This window comes from Elephas maximus, chromosome 20 (assembly GCF_024166365.1).
Source record: "Elephas maximus indicus isolate mEleMax1 chromosome 20, mEleMax1 primary haplotype, whole genome shotgun sequence".
NCBI classification, from domain to species: domain Eukaryota; kingdom Metazoa; phylum Chordata; class Mammalia; order Proboscidea; family Elephantidae; genus Elephas; species Elephas maximus.
The window spans coordinates 55,481,167-55,495,845 of record NC_064838.1 but is presented as its reverse complement, the minus strand read 5'-3'; the positions used below and the strand labels follow the sequence as shown (position 1 = coordinate 55,495,845).

Genomic DNA, 14,679 nt, shown 5'->3' with positions numbered 1-14,679 from the left:
CAGTCAATTCCGACTCTAGAATAGGCAAATTCATAGAGACAGGAAGTAGAATAGCTATTGTTTAATGGATATGGAGTGTGGGATGATAAAAAAGATCTGGAACTAGTCATGATGGCTACACAACATTGTGAATGTATTTAATGGCATGGAACTGTATACTCAATAATGGTTAAAATGGTAAATTTTATGTATACTTCAGCACAGTAAAAGTGTACCCTAAAAAAAGGTATACCGGAAGAATGGGAAGAAGGACATATGTGTGATTTAGGAGAATCATCCTCCTTTTCTTCGGGAAGAAGAATATAGATAATAAGTAATGATTTAAATGTAAAAAATAGTAACGGAAGCTTCCTGAAATATAGTAAAAGAGTTGAAAGTGGCTGCCTTTGGGGAATAGGGAGTGGGCATGGGTAGGCTGAGCAAGGGAACACTGTTTTATGTTATATGCTTTGTAATATCATTTGGCTTTTAAAATTATGTATACATATTACTGTGACAAAATAAACATTTAATTAAAAAGTAAGAGAATGATGCCAGCCTGAGCTTCTGATTGAGAGTCAGTTGGGTAACACGTGCACAGGATGAAAATGATCTCGAGCAGTCACACTGGGACTTTCAGGCTCTGCACCCGGCTCATGCACTTCTTGGCCTGAATGTGGGTTCTGGGCTCTGGCTGTCTTTTGGCTCGCTTCAAGGGCTGTCAAGATTCATCCCTCCAAGTGGACAGACTGGCATCACTGTAACAAGTTAATGACACCAATCTTCAGAGACCCATGTCTATGGAAAGGCAGGCAGGATCAGAAACCAGAAAGGGACGGCTGATATTTGATTGACACAATATGATTAATAAAGATCACACAAATGAAAACCAGTGGAATGTATTACTATGAACTTAAGTGGCTCAGCTCTGAATCAAGGCAGAGCACAGGCCAAAAGGTTGAAATAACCGTTCTGCCTAGGGACGAAATAAGTAGCACATTCTAAGGCAGACACAAGCCCCAGGAGCCTGTCAGGCAGCTGACACCATGCATGCACAGCTTGGGCAATGTGCTCCTGCTGTCTGAATCACAGGCCTATTTCTCTGCACTATTGGCCCCTCAGTCCTCTGGAACCAGTGTCTGGGGGCCAATGGACAGTGCTTACCTTTGCTCTCTACAAGTATCTTTCAGAAATACATTTTAATGAAGAAAAGTGGCCAGCATTATTATCAGTGTCATTAAACAGCAAATAATGGTTTGCAGGGGCAAAACATAGGGGGGCGATCAAGTTCTTGGATCAAGTTCATACAAAGGAAGGAGTCCTGGTTTGTTGATAACCAGTGTGGCCCAGAGTAGCCTCTCATAGAGGCACATGGTCACAGGGCTGCTATCAGTCAGGGAAAACTTGTCCGTGTTACCGTGTGGGAACACTGTTGGCTTGCAGCTTCTGGAGGCCACACACTCAGCTGTAAAGTGGGGCTGCTGAATTCTATACCATTAGCAGTGTCGGTCGCTTGCACTCGTTCCCCTAGCAGGGGAAAAGCCCCTGGGTAGTCTTGGCCACATACTTCCTTTTCTGGGTGAAAGGCCAGTACTCTGCTGCCTACCTTTAGTTCATCTTTGCTCTGAAAGTTGTCCAAAAGGTGTTGATAATGGGTGTCAGACATCTGACGGAGCAGCGACAGAAGGCAGGATACGTATTCACCCTGGGGACCAACCCAAAAAATACTTAACGCAGCCAACCACAAGGGCTGTGTCCCCCCAGTCCACAGAGGGCGAGGAAAGAAGGGAGGGTCTGAGATGGCCCTGATGACGATGGAAGGAAGGTGACAACTCTGGCTCTGAAAATGAACTTTCTTTTCTGCTAAAGAAAGTCTGGAGGACTGAGAGTTTTAGTAAAACCCCTGCAGCGTGGGGCCACTGAAAAACTTTAACCTATACCAGAGAACTACTGTCAAGTGAGACAGAGATATTCTCATTTTTTTTCCCTAGGAAAGTTCTGCTTAAATTGTCCTTTGTCACTATATGCTGCCAGGGCTCTGTGCTAAAGTCTACAGGGATTTCTTGGAACGGGGCACCTGGTCTTCTCTGGACAGAATTTGGACCCTGCCCATCCTGCTGGGCTGTAGCAGCCCTTCTATTAGGGTCTCCTTGGGGACCTCCCAGTACTTACATGGGGTTACATGACTCTCTGGAAGGCAGAGGAGTCAGACTGACTTTTTTAAGAGGACAAGCTATGGGCTTTAAGAAAAGTAGAAATTTAAGAATAAAAATGAACCTTTAAAAATTTTTTTCAAGTTCCAACTGGGGTATACAGAAGAAGAACCTGTTTTAAGGACTCCAAAGACATTCACTATCTTACAGAAGCTTTTGGAATGGGGCAGCCAAACATGACCTCCTCTCGGAAGGTTGCCTCCTCAGAAGGGAGGGAAGAAAATTTCGTCACTTGGATGATTTTCAAATGCTTTTAACTTGTGGGAATTTGGACAACAGGTTTTTAGTCCTTCATATCCTTTCTAAAAAAACAAACCAAACCCATTGTCACTGAGTTGATTTCTATTCATAGCGACCCTCTAGGATAGAGTAGAACTGCCCTGTAGTGTTTCCAAGGCTGCAATCTTTACAGAAGCGGACTGCCACATCTTTCTCCTGTGGAGCAGCTGGTGTGTTCAAACTGCTGACCTTGTGGTTAGCAGCTGAATGGTTAACCACTGCACCATCAAAACCAAAACCAAACTCGTTGCCATTGAGTCAATTCCAACTCATAGCGACTCTACTGGACAGAGCAGTGCTGTCCCATAGGGTTTCCAAAGAGTGGCCGGTGGATTCAAACTGCTCATCTTTCAGTTAGCAGCTGAGCTCTTAACCACTATGCTACCAAAAAAAAAAAAAAAAAATGCTACCAGGGCTCCTTAAATCCTTTCTAGACCCCTGGAATTATTACATATATATGTATGCAAAATATACACATGTACATTAACCTTAGCTCAACAGACATACTAAACCAAAATTCGTGGATTTATTATGAGGAGCAGAAGAGTTAATGTATATGATACAGTTATGCAACCAAAAAAGTACTCAGTAAATTGCAGTTATTATCATCCTTATAATCCACATAAAATGAGTGGTTTCATTAGTATTGCTAAATGAATTAATATTTGTAAACTGCTTAAAACAGGGTGTGGCCTACAGCACGCATCACGTGCAGGTACTGGTTAGAAGGACGATGCCAGGGTGCATACATGTTTTACCTCCAAGGCTGCTCTCAACAGGGGCTCCTAAGGGAGCAGACACTCTTTCCAAGCCCCAGTGCTCCAGAACACATGCCTGCCCCTGTGCTGCCCCTGCCCTTCCTAGCATGCTGGAGCCTGACTTGCTCCCACAGAGGGTTCACTTCAAAAAGATCGTTGTAATCTCCCATCTGCTCGCTGGAGGATTCCACACAAACTATTTATCGTGTTCTAAACATCTTTTTTTTTTTTAAACATCAGGGCTGAGTTTACTCTGAGTTTGAGAGTAGGGGCACTGGGGGCCCAGGGTGCTGTCTCTCTGCCCCTGAGAGCCTTTCCCAGCCTGTTTCTCTTCTAATTAGGTCCACACACCATTATTCAGTTAATACCAGTGCAATTCTACCTCATCACATTTTTCCTGATGCTAGGAATTTAGATACAAATGGTATGGACAAAAGCAACTAACTTGTAGACACACGTAAATTCTGAGGGAATTATTCTGTCCTGCACATCATTTAGGAGATCCTTCTAAGAGGGTTCCTAGAAGGCATAGTCTAATTTTTCACCATCAGCCTCTTACTGCATAGTAAGAGCAAACACATTCCTGCTTCAATCCACATAGTAGAAAATGACTTGCCTCAAAGGCAAATGTCAACTGAGATAGTGTCCCGGAAACCAAGGCCAAAAATAGACCCTGAATCTGCCCTCAAGTGGGTTAGTGGGAGTGTGAGTCTAGAGGTTTCAGAGTGCAGAGGGGAGTCTGACACGGGAAGGGAAGAAGGCAGCATGCTGATGGACATGCAGGAGGGAAGGCTGAGATGAATAACGGTGGGGTGGCGTGGAGGAGCCCCAGGTTAGAAAAGAAGGCAAGAAAATCTGAATGTTAGTTACTAACAGTGATCTCAGCTGTGCACTGCGGGCATCGCTGCCCTCTTACCGCCTCCTGAGCGTGCGATTTGCTCATGATGGTGAGCAGAGTCTGCAAGAGCACATCTAGGAGGCTCTCCACCATCATCTCCACCTCCTCCATGACATCTGTCTCCTGGAGCAAGCAGTGAGAGAGCACACCATTAGCACCAGGCTGAGCCGATGTGCAGCTGGCGGCCTTTACTGATGCAGTCACATCAGAAGTGGTCTTCTGGCTAGATTTCCAACACCGAGCTCTCAGCCTCACCAGCGCACAGTGTCAAGGAACCCAGGACAATCACACTGACAGGAGGTAAGTCACACCTGCTGCTGTTGCCCTGGTATGGTGGCTGGGGCCTTACCTTTAAGTCAGCACCACCCTGAATCTCATGAAGAATACATTAATTACAATATACAAGATAGAAGCAAAGAGTTATTGATTTCTCTAGAAGAGTCAAGAGAAAGCATGACACTGGCTAACACTTTGAGAAATCGTGAAGTATTCAAACCACAGGGTGTGGCAGCAGCACCTTCACTATTGCTAATACACACAGAAGCATCTAGGTCTTTCTGGCATCTCCTTGGGTGATCTCAATCTTCATCAGCTCTCACTGCTGCCCAGATATGCCTGGATCCTATTTCAAGCTCTCCAGTTCTGTTGTTCATGTTCCCTGGTGCACCTATAGGAGTCTGGTCTTCTGTGTGTCTTTCCTGGCAGCCTCACAAAAACAACAGAGAAAGCCTCCTCACTAAGGTCTGTTACACAGACACTAGGCTCTGAATTTACAGTCTATGCTATCCTTTTATATGCTTCTCACATTCAATATCAAATCCTGTTGCTTGACTTCTCCAGCCTCTTTATACTGTCACTGGCCCAAATGTCTTCCTTGCCTCCCTCCCTTCAGCATTTGCCATGCAGCAGTCACTGTTTGAGAACTTGAGTATACAGACAGGTGAACAAGACAGACAATATCTCTGCTCTTATGGAGCTTAAATCTCATCCACCCTCTACCCATCCATCCAATATAATTATACTCTGCTTAATTTCACATGAAGGATTTGAGCAGCTCTTGGACTATATACATACATTTGTCGTCTTTCTTATTTGTTGAGGTGATCACAACACTTATAAAGTCTCTGAGTAGTTATAAGCAACTAACTGCACCTGACTCTCTAGTGCCACAAATATAATCAGATCACCTCTTTTGGTATTTTTTTTACCTATTCCCCTTTCTCTCCTATCCTCTCCCTTTTATTTTTTTGCTTCCATTTTCTCTCGTCTGGCCCTGGGTTACTAGTAGAACCTTTTATGCCTGGTTTTGCCTCTCTGGGGCCTGGTGGGAAGGAGAACTGTCAAGCCTTGCCTGGATTCAAGAGCAAATGATAGGGACACCATCACCATCATCACGGTCACTCTGCCTGGATCCCCAGCTCCAAATGGTACTTTAAGTCTGGATACCAGAGCACCCTGTTGATCCCTCTTCTCTGCTCAAAGATTAAGCCTACTCTTTCTTTTAGGTACTTCTCCTGCTCTACGTGGATAACCTAACCTCTTAGGTCCTTATCACCTGGCCACTGGCCTTCTTTTTAAATGCACTTGAAATTTTATCCTCCAAGGACCTTATCTCAGCTTAATAAGATGGTGTAATAAAAAAACCATTGCTATTCTGGGTTTTTTTAAACTTCTTTCTTTATACTTTCTCATAGTTTCCAAATTTTCTATAATAAATGTATATTTATTTTATTATCATAAATATATACAATAAATATTATCAAAATAAATTTCTACCTTCATTCTTACCTGATAGAATCTTTCCTTCACTCCTTTCCCTCCCTCCCTACTGTCCCACCAAAGACTTCTTAAAAGGAGAGAAATCCGCAGAAGCATTGTCAGTTGAAACCTCACTCCTAAAGTACAATTCCACCATTCACAGGCTCAAAATTCTCGAATACATTTGTCTCTCACACATCCTGACCTCATCTGGCATGGTGTGGGAATGCCATATGGGTGGTATCAAGCTGTTAAGAAGCTGACAGGCAAGATGAAAGCATCTCGCATTAGGAAGTGTACAAAGTGATCGTTGTTGGTCTGCCTCTGGCTAGGGTCACATGAGACTAGGGCGGAAGTGAGTTGGGTGCAGTGGGTGGGGGGCCACTACCAGAGAGCTGGTCTTGACGATGGAGAAGATGCTGCCGAGAATCCCTGAGCAGATTAGCAGCTCTTTCTGCTGTCTCAGGTGAAGGTGAATGTGATGGAGAACCACAGGAAGCAGGATGCGGCGGGATTCTAGGAGAGAAAACACAATAGAAGCCCTTCAGAGAACTAGTTACTGCTGGAAGCCAGTGGCACTGTGGGACTTTGCTGGGCTCAAAGAACATGGGACTGGAACTGGAGCCAAGGTGGAGGACACCTTCTTCCTTTACAGTGGCCTAAAAGCTAGTTGCCTGAGATTATAAAACATCATAAAGCATCCCATAGCACTGTTTATCCACCTCTCCTTCTTTCTCATTCCCTACTAGTATCCATGGCGTTTGGTGCAGGTCAGTGTCAGGAGGCTGCTTCCAAATGAAATCTCTTGAATACCTAGATTCCAAATTAAAAACAGGGCTTATAGTGACATTCTACTTAAAGGGCAATCTGGTATGAAGTACACCGACTGAGCTTACAGACTTGATAAGGATTATCAACTGTCCTTCTCCAGGCCCTGGCTAGGTGGCCTGGCATCCCCACCCTTGTGAGCCCCTCAGGCTTGTTAGATTGTTGGTTGATGTGTCCATAGCAGTGAATGAAATGGAGCATAACCTTTGTCTTGTCACAAAGCCCCGGACAATCTGGGCGCTACATCACCAATCCTACTGCACATATTCCGGTGTTTTTCTTTTCTCCCCCACGTTACTGGACAGCATTTTCACCAGGAAGTGGCTATAGTGAGAACTCTGAATTCAGGAAGGCTGAATCTTAGTTCAAGCTCCTTTACTAACTCACTCTGAGACCCTGGACATATTCAACTCCTCCTGGGATGGAAGTTATCCCCAGCTGTAGGATGGGTGCTAGTGGACTCTTCTATATTTACTGCATGGGAGATATGAAAACAAAGTGAAATAGAAGCGTGAACATGTTTCTGACACCCTGCTCTCCTATGTGGTCAACGATTGTGTAGCCCTGCAGGCCCCACATAACCTGGCCAGCTTGACTCACTCAGATTATCAGTGACATAAACAAGCCATGACATTTTTGATTTATTGTTCATATGTGACCATCAATAAGTATCCTAGATGAAATTCAGAATGAAAATATTTTTTAGCCAAAGACAAACTGCATGACATACAAGAGATTTGGGGACTACCTTGTCAAATACTTAAATATGTTCAAATAAAATGGAATTACAATTATCCTAAGCTTGAAAGCTGCTTGGATAGAAGAAAAGTTCATACTATATTTTGCAGACCAAAATGTCAAAATGTAGGATTTGTAACAAGCAATAGCTGCTTACAGACAAAACAGTAATTTGTTACTGAGACTTGCTGAAAGAAGAGACCAAACTGATATGCCTGAGAATATAAATATTGGTTAAATGATGCCACTGGTAAAGATCCTCCTGTCACCCTACTCCAGGGAAGATGCTGTGACTTGGTGCATTCAATGAAAGCGAGATGCAAATGAAAATTTGGTGGTGGTTTTGTCACCTCAAGATCCAATTACATAGCTCCGTTGCCACATACAGTTTAAGAACAATTTTTCTTAAGTGATGGTGTGAAGCAGCAAGTACATGCAAAAATACTAGAAATGAAGTTGGCCAGTGAGGGCAGTCTGCTGTCCCCCTTCCCATACATCCAGAAAGCATCTTCTTCAAGCAGTGCACAGTACGTCCGTGTGTGTAACCGCCTCAGTGACAGTGCCTCCAAACCACTTTAGTCTAGGGGCTGGAGAAAAGTGTTTACCATAGACAGTTACCAGTGAAGAAAAGCTGACCTTCCTAGTGGCAGCATTACGATCAGCAGAGTCTTACACTGGCAGAGTTAGTAAAAGAGAACACGTGTTTAGTATTGCAAATGTATGCCGCACTGGACTGAGAAATTATTGTTCCTGTATTTAAAAAGTCAAACTTACAAAATTTAACTACCAAAATTTTAATTATAAAAATTCTAATAATTGTTTTGCTAGTGTTTCAGATTTACAGGCAGTCCCTGAGTTACGAATACCTGACTTACAGACAACTTACAACTAGTACTTGCCCTTTAATGTTGTATAAATTTGCCCTCACTTTGAAACCAGTGAACCAACCCTTACTTGCAACAAATTCTTCATTGCAATCACCTTCACTTGCTGCACATGCAGCTTTTTAAATCAGTGAAAGGCTTCCAGCCTTTTCTTGCACTAAAGTAAGGCTAAGTAAGAACCCTATGCATCTCTTCCGACCTAACTACAAATTCTTAAAGACACACCCAGGAAGGGATCTCTTTCGTAACCCGGGGAACTGCCACCTTATTCCTGTGTCCCAGAAGTTCATTCTATGATAGTGATATTCCACTAAGGCATCAGGCTCATACTGACCTTAACGCTTGGACACTGACTATGTGGTGCCCCTGCAAGGCCGAATTTGATCAATATACAACTGATCACATACAAACTTGTTCCAGGGATGAATCTGGAGGGTCTCTCTGAAAGGCAGTCTGAGCTGCTGGTGGCATTTGTTAGGATGTTCTGACTTCCTGGAGAACAGGGAGGGCTCTCTGTCCAACTCTCTTTCTACCACTTAGAAGACTCTCTTAAGGGAGGAAGAAGAATCTATTTGACTGGTAAGACAAGGAACCAGGAAAGCGCAATGTGTCCTCAAGGACCTTTTCAGGGACCCTTATTTTCTTGAGTCAGAATTGACTCGATGGCAATGGGTTTTTTATGGGTTTTATTTTCTTGGCTTATCCTTATCACCCTGGGATGGGCCTTTTTCTCTTGCTCCCCACACCTTTCTCTCTACACTCCCATCCTGTTAGGGATGTGAGAGGCCCCATTCTTGGAAACTGGCTAAACTTGTGGGCCTGAAGGCTGCTCTGCAGGCCACCTGGTGGACATGACCTAGGGTGTGGGCTTCTAGGAATAAACTGTGAGTGAGAAAGGAGCCTTAGGTCTTGGTCGCATACTCTAACACAGCAGTCTGCTGTCCCCCTTCCCATACATCCATTTTAGAGGCACTGGCTTCTTGCATGATGGTTGATAAAACCAACCCTTTGATTGCTACTTGGCTATCTCACCTGGAAAGGAAGAAAGGCAAGTTCGATTTTCACCCCAACTTGATTTACCTGAGAAAGAAAACAGGCGACTATCCACAGTCCTGGCGATGGACTGCAGCTTCACCACATCCATCGACTGCCCAATGTGCACAGTGCTGGGCATGCTCCCCAGCGTACCCCTCACAAACTCTGCCACCTCCTGCACGGTGAACATCTGCAGCAGCTCATCAAAGATGGCTGGGAAGGAATTGAGAAGTGCAGCCTGAAGAAGCAAGTAAAGCTGTGGTTAGCTCAGAATTAGGCATGTGTCTATCTTGCGTGATCAGACAATGATACTATGTGGCAAGAGGTTGAGAAGGCACTGTAGCATCCTTGCCTCAGGTAGGCTCCCCCTTTGGCCTCAACAGTGCCCAGCCCTGCAGCACTCTTGGTGCATGGAGCAAGACGAGCCAAGAAACAAGAGAACTTACTGGGGCCCAGGCCACTTGAAATTTTCATAACTTGCCAAGGCATTTGCTGACAAGGGAAGGGAGTACAAAGAGAAACTTGCTCAATGTGGCTTAATATCCATAGCTATTTTTACTCATAAAATGGATTTAGATTTTTTGTTTGTTCTATGATCAAGCCCTTGACTTTCCAATTTTGGTTCCAAGCTCAAGCCAGGAACCTCTCAAAGAATGCATGGCTGGAGAACACCGAGCATGTCCAACAGCACTGGCTGAACCCCATTCACAGCCCTGCAGCCAACGATCCAGCTCTGAGAGCTGACCATGCCCCTAGGACAGAGACATTTATGTACAATCATAAAATCTGAAGACTTTGTAAGTTATTTCCTTCATATGTGGTGCCTGGCAATCTAAAGTATAAACCCAAAAGTATGGAAAATGTATAGATTAAGTCAGTCACAAACTGTTGAGGACTGCTGATGGTTTAGAGAGTTCAGTGATGTGGGTGACCCTGGCAAAGAGATCTGGTGAGTGTGTGCGCATAGGCTTCTCTTCTAGGATCTGAGCTTTTCCAGGTGGCCTCTGGAGGACAATTTGATAACAGTTCCACAGTCTTTGGGAGCAGAGTGGTGTAGGAGGGAAAAAAAAGGGTTTTAGAATTAGACATAAGTTTAAATCCCAGCGTTACCACTTACGTGCCATGTAACCTTGAGCAAGTTACTACCTAATCCTCAGTTTTCTCATCTATAAAATGGGGATGATGCTATTACTTGTATCCTGGTATTGTTATGAAGAAAAATGAAGTTCATAAAGGTTTCAGTAGAGTGTCTGGCACACAACAGGCCTTCAATAAAGGTTGGTTTTCTTTCTTTTCTTGTCTAAATCAAAGTAGCCTGAAGGAGGCTTTTTTCACTTCTAGTCCTCTTATTATACCAAGATTTACAAAGTCTAGAGGCAAATAAAATGTCAAGTTGAAGCAGAAAATTAAGAGCTCACTCTTCCAAAGTGGCAGGTGGGAGAACAGGGTGCTTTTTGGACTGCTCCATCAAGCAGCAGACACTGGCCTGAAGTAAGTGACAATTTAGGCCATGGAGAAACAGGCCTGTCACACTGTGGTCTTATGTTCAGGCCAAGCCTGAGTGTGGAACTTATATGAGTTCTATCTGCAGACGTATAAATCCCTGGGATATCAAGGAGATTGTTTTGCAGTGATTAGAACCAGTACTAAATAGCTAGATACAAAGACAAAGGGGAAAAGCACACACTTCCTAATCAATAACAAACAGTAGCTTATTATATTTTTATCCTTCCATGTTTGTTTGCCAACTGCCCCACCCCTCCAGTTATTTTTGTTAAGTGCAGCTATGCCAACTTTTTTTTACATGTTGCTGTCAAAAAATTAGCATAGCGTGCTTACGAAAATACCTCACACAGGGAGAGCATAGTTGAGAAACAGAAGGTGTACGTTATTTGTGTAAAAATACGGTATTTGCTCTGTTAAATGGTGAAATTTCCTATACTTATGCATCAGAACAGAAGGATACCTGCACCCTAATATCTTCTAGTGGTCAAAGACAAAAATCTTGACTAAATAATGTACTTGCTGAAACTTCTGAACTCCTGAAACACAAACCTGGCAACAAAGAAGATGGCCTGATCCTGATTCAGATCTAAGTTGAGACCAGGTCTAAGCTATTTATCCTGATGTGGTAGGAGTGCGTCATTCAGTACAGAGCATTGAGAAGTTCTCTGAAAGCGTATCTGGCTTGCTCTACTATCTACCTCTGAGCTCCCCATATCTCTTTGCTGGCTGAGGGGAGAATTGGTGTCATGGGCCCCTTTGGCAGGAATAAATGGGTTAGGGAAGGAGCAGGTAGAGGAAGACAGATAATTTGGAGTCCTTGGGAGAGAAGACCATGGAAGGAGCCTTCCTAACAGAGGCACCTAATGACCTCAAGGTAGCCCCACTCCTTTATACAGTCTAGCTCCCGGTTTTGCTCCAGGCCTCCAGACCGAGGGCTCTACAGGCAATTGGCATCAAGGGGCAACACAGACAAAAGTGGAAAACAAAAAGACTTCTAATTTTAAATAAAACAGTTTAAATGCACTTGCACTAAGGAAGAAACTGGCAGCACCAAATAAATGGACATGAGAGAGGCTGTCTGGTCTTTGCTTAGTTTTTGGTGTAGTAATAATAATAACAGGCTTCAAAAAATCAAAGAAGTACAATCCATTAGATAAAATGCTGACATTCATTTTATAAGAGGAAATAAGTGCTTATGGTGGGGAATAAAGAACAATATCCTTGATTCTTTCTAGGGCAAGGCTGTGTGGAAATGGTAATAGATTGACTAGCCAGGTATTTTTAATATAAGGAAGGAAATTTCTGTCCCACACTGATTTTTTTTTCCTAATCTAACATTTTTATTTTTTTTTAATTGTGCTTTAGATGAAGGTTTACAGAGCAAATTAGTTTCTCATTAAACAATTAATACACACATTGTTTTGTGACACTGGTTTCCAATGATGTGTCAATACTCTCCCTTTCTTGACCTTGGGTTCTCCATTATCAGCTTCTCTGTCTTCTTGTCCTTGTCCCTTGGCTGGTGTGCTCATTTAGTCTCATTTTGTTTTAGGAACCTATCTAATCTTTAGCTGAAGGGTGAACCTCAGGAGTGATTTCAGTACTGAGTTAAATGGGTGCCCGAGGACGATATTCCTGGTGTTTCTCCAATCTGTCAGACCAGTAAGTCTGGTTTTTTTTTTTTATGAGTTAGACTTTTGCTCTACATGCTTCTCCAGTGCTGTCCAGAACACTCTCTTGTGATCTGATCCGTGTCTGAGCAGTCAGTGGTGGTAGCCGGGCACCATCTACTTGTGCTGGACTCAGTCTGGTGGAGGCTGTGATAGTTGTGGTCCATTAGTCCTTTGGAATAATCTTCCCCTTGTGACCTTGATTTTCTTCATTCTTCCTTCCTCCAGATGAGGTGGGACCAGTGAAATATCCTAGATGGCTGCTCACAAGCTTTTAAGACCCCAGACACTACTTGCCAAAGTAGGATGTAGAACATTTTCTTTATAAACTATTTTATGCCAATTGGGCTAGATGTCCCCTGAGATCATGGTCCCAGCCCTTAGCCTAGTAATTTGGTCCCTCAGGCCATTTGGATGTGTCTATGAAGCTTCCACGATCTTGCCTTGGTCAAGTTGTACTGGCTTCTCCAGTCTTGTGTACTGTCTTACCCCTCACCAAAGTTACCACTTACCTATTGTGTATTTAGTGTTTTTCTCTTCTCACATCTTCCCCCTCCTCATAACCATCAAAGATTGTTTCTTTTTGTGCCACACTATATTTCTAATAGAATCTAATCCTAATTCTTAGTCATAACTTTCTAGCTATTCCTGCTGTTTGTCAACCTATTTCACTCTTCTGGAATGGACAAACACTAAAGTTTCTTTAATTAATACAGTGACTAATAAGGAAGTAAAATTTCCCATACATTCTGAAAATCCTCTATGAAGATGTTCATAAAAACTAAATAGTATGATAGCTAAATAAATTTGTTCTAAAGAGGGCTCACAAGAACTAAGCTGTGTTCCTTTTCTACCATGAAGCCACTGCACTGTTTTATATCTGGCAGCTGAGGCATACCTGGCTGTGAAGTAAAAGTAGTATTTTGTTCTGTCAGGTGTTTTCTTGTAAATCACCCCTTAGCCAAGACACAGGATCCTGGCAGGGCTTCACTGACTCTCGAAGCCTGAGCACAAAGAAACTACTTGCTAAGACAGACAAGGAATTCAGCAGCAAAGCTTCCCAGTAGTTCACAGACCTGAGTGAAAAGGAGTGTTTCTGAGTTTCTGCTGTCCAGACTGAGCACAAACCGGATGGACTGGAAAAGTTCTTGGATGCTGGACCGGAACTGCTCCTCCTCCATCCCACATGTGGCTCTTGAGTAGAGGATCCTCGACTGCACAATGAACTTGAAAAGGTACTCCAAAGCCTGGAGGAGTGGGGGAAAAGTAATGGAGAGGGGTGTTGAAGGTGGCCAGGAACTCACATATCAGGGGATGAAGGGCAAAGTAACAGCAAATTCTATACTAAAATCAGGCAATGGACAATTCCAGCTATGGAGACAGGTACTTCATTTTTATTTAACTTTTTCTTAAACATCCAAATGGTTACTGAGCAGCAGCTGCTTCTTACTGAGAGAATCATCAAATGATTTCAGAACAGTTTTCTGAAGTTCTGGAATTAAGGATCCATGTATTGTTATGGGAACAGTTTAATTCAAGAACATTAGGGATCAAAGAAAAATGAAGCGTCTCTGCATTTTTTTTCCAGGTTTGGAAATAAGTGACTCCAAATGATGTAAGAACCTCTCTTGAATTTATTCCAAGAAGGAAGAGTTCTTTAGGAACTCTTCTGCAACTTTGAGATACAGCTGGGGCTTGGCACAGTGCCTGCCTTCTTACCAGGGATCACAGAAGCCTGGAGAAAACTTGCCCCAGGTTACCCAGCAGCTGGTGGACCTCATAAACCTACTCTCTGGTCCTTTACAGGCCAGGACACCTGCCACAATCAATTCATAAACAATACAGAGGAGAAATCTCCCATAAAATGGTTTGGGAGAAGAACCTGATTCTGCAGAGTCCCTGAAGTTTGGTCTAGAATAAATTATCTTTCAGAGAACAGAGTCAAGACCCAGGACTATGTTTTCTAATTAAAGAAATGCCACAGATTTCTCAGACACTGAAAAGGCAGAAACATGGGGGAGAAACTTAACCAAGGATGAAACAAATGGAGCTTAGTTACTTGAAACACACAAAAGAAAACAATTCCCGAACTACCTCTTATGATATATTCATCTGTCAGAAGGTTTGGAAAAG

General features: G+C 43.2%; 1 protein-coding gene and 1 long non-coding RNA gene across 7 annotated transcripts in view; one reads left to right on the top strand and one right to left on the bottom strand.

Annotated features, from left to right (window-relative positions):
- The window catches only part of DOCK3 (dedicator of cytokinesis 3), a 547,636-nt gene that overhangs the window by 74,120 nt on the left and 458,837 nt on the right, over window positions 1-14,679 (bottom strand). For 5 of the 6 annotated variants that reach the window (XM_049861907.1, XM_049861911.1, XM_049861908.1 and 2 more), the window contains 5 exons: window positions 13,623-13,793; window positions 9,416-9,608; window positions 6,274-6,401; window positions 4,104-4,250; window positions 1,586-1,684 (listed from right to left, as the gene is read on the bottom strand). In XM_049861907.1, the coding sequence (XP_049717864.1) occupies window positions 1,586-1,684; window positions 4,104-4,250; window positions 6,274-6,401; window positions 9,416-9,608; window positions 13,623-13,793 (738 nt within the window). The remainder of the gene's footprint in view (window positions 1-1,585; window positions 1,685-4,103; window positions 4,251-6,273; window positions 6,402-9,415; window positions 9,609-13,622; window positions 13,794-14,679) is intronic. The other variant, XM_049861910.1, reaches the window with a different exon arrangement.
- LOC126063564 (uncharacterized) overlaps window positions 4,194-14,679 on the top strand; it is a 42,312-nt gene continuing 31,826 nt past the window's right edge. The window contains exon 1 of the long non-coding RNA XR_007514391.1: window positions 4,194-4,427. This is a non-coding gene — a long non-coding RNA (uncharacterized LOC126063564). The remainder of the gene's footprint in view (window positions 4,428-14,679) is intronic.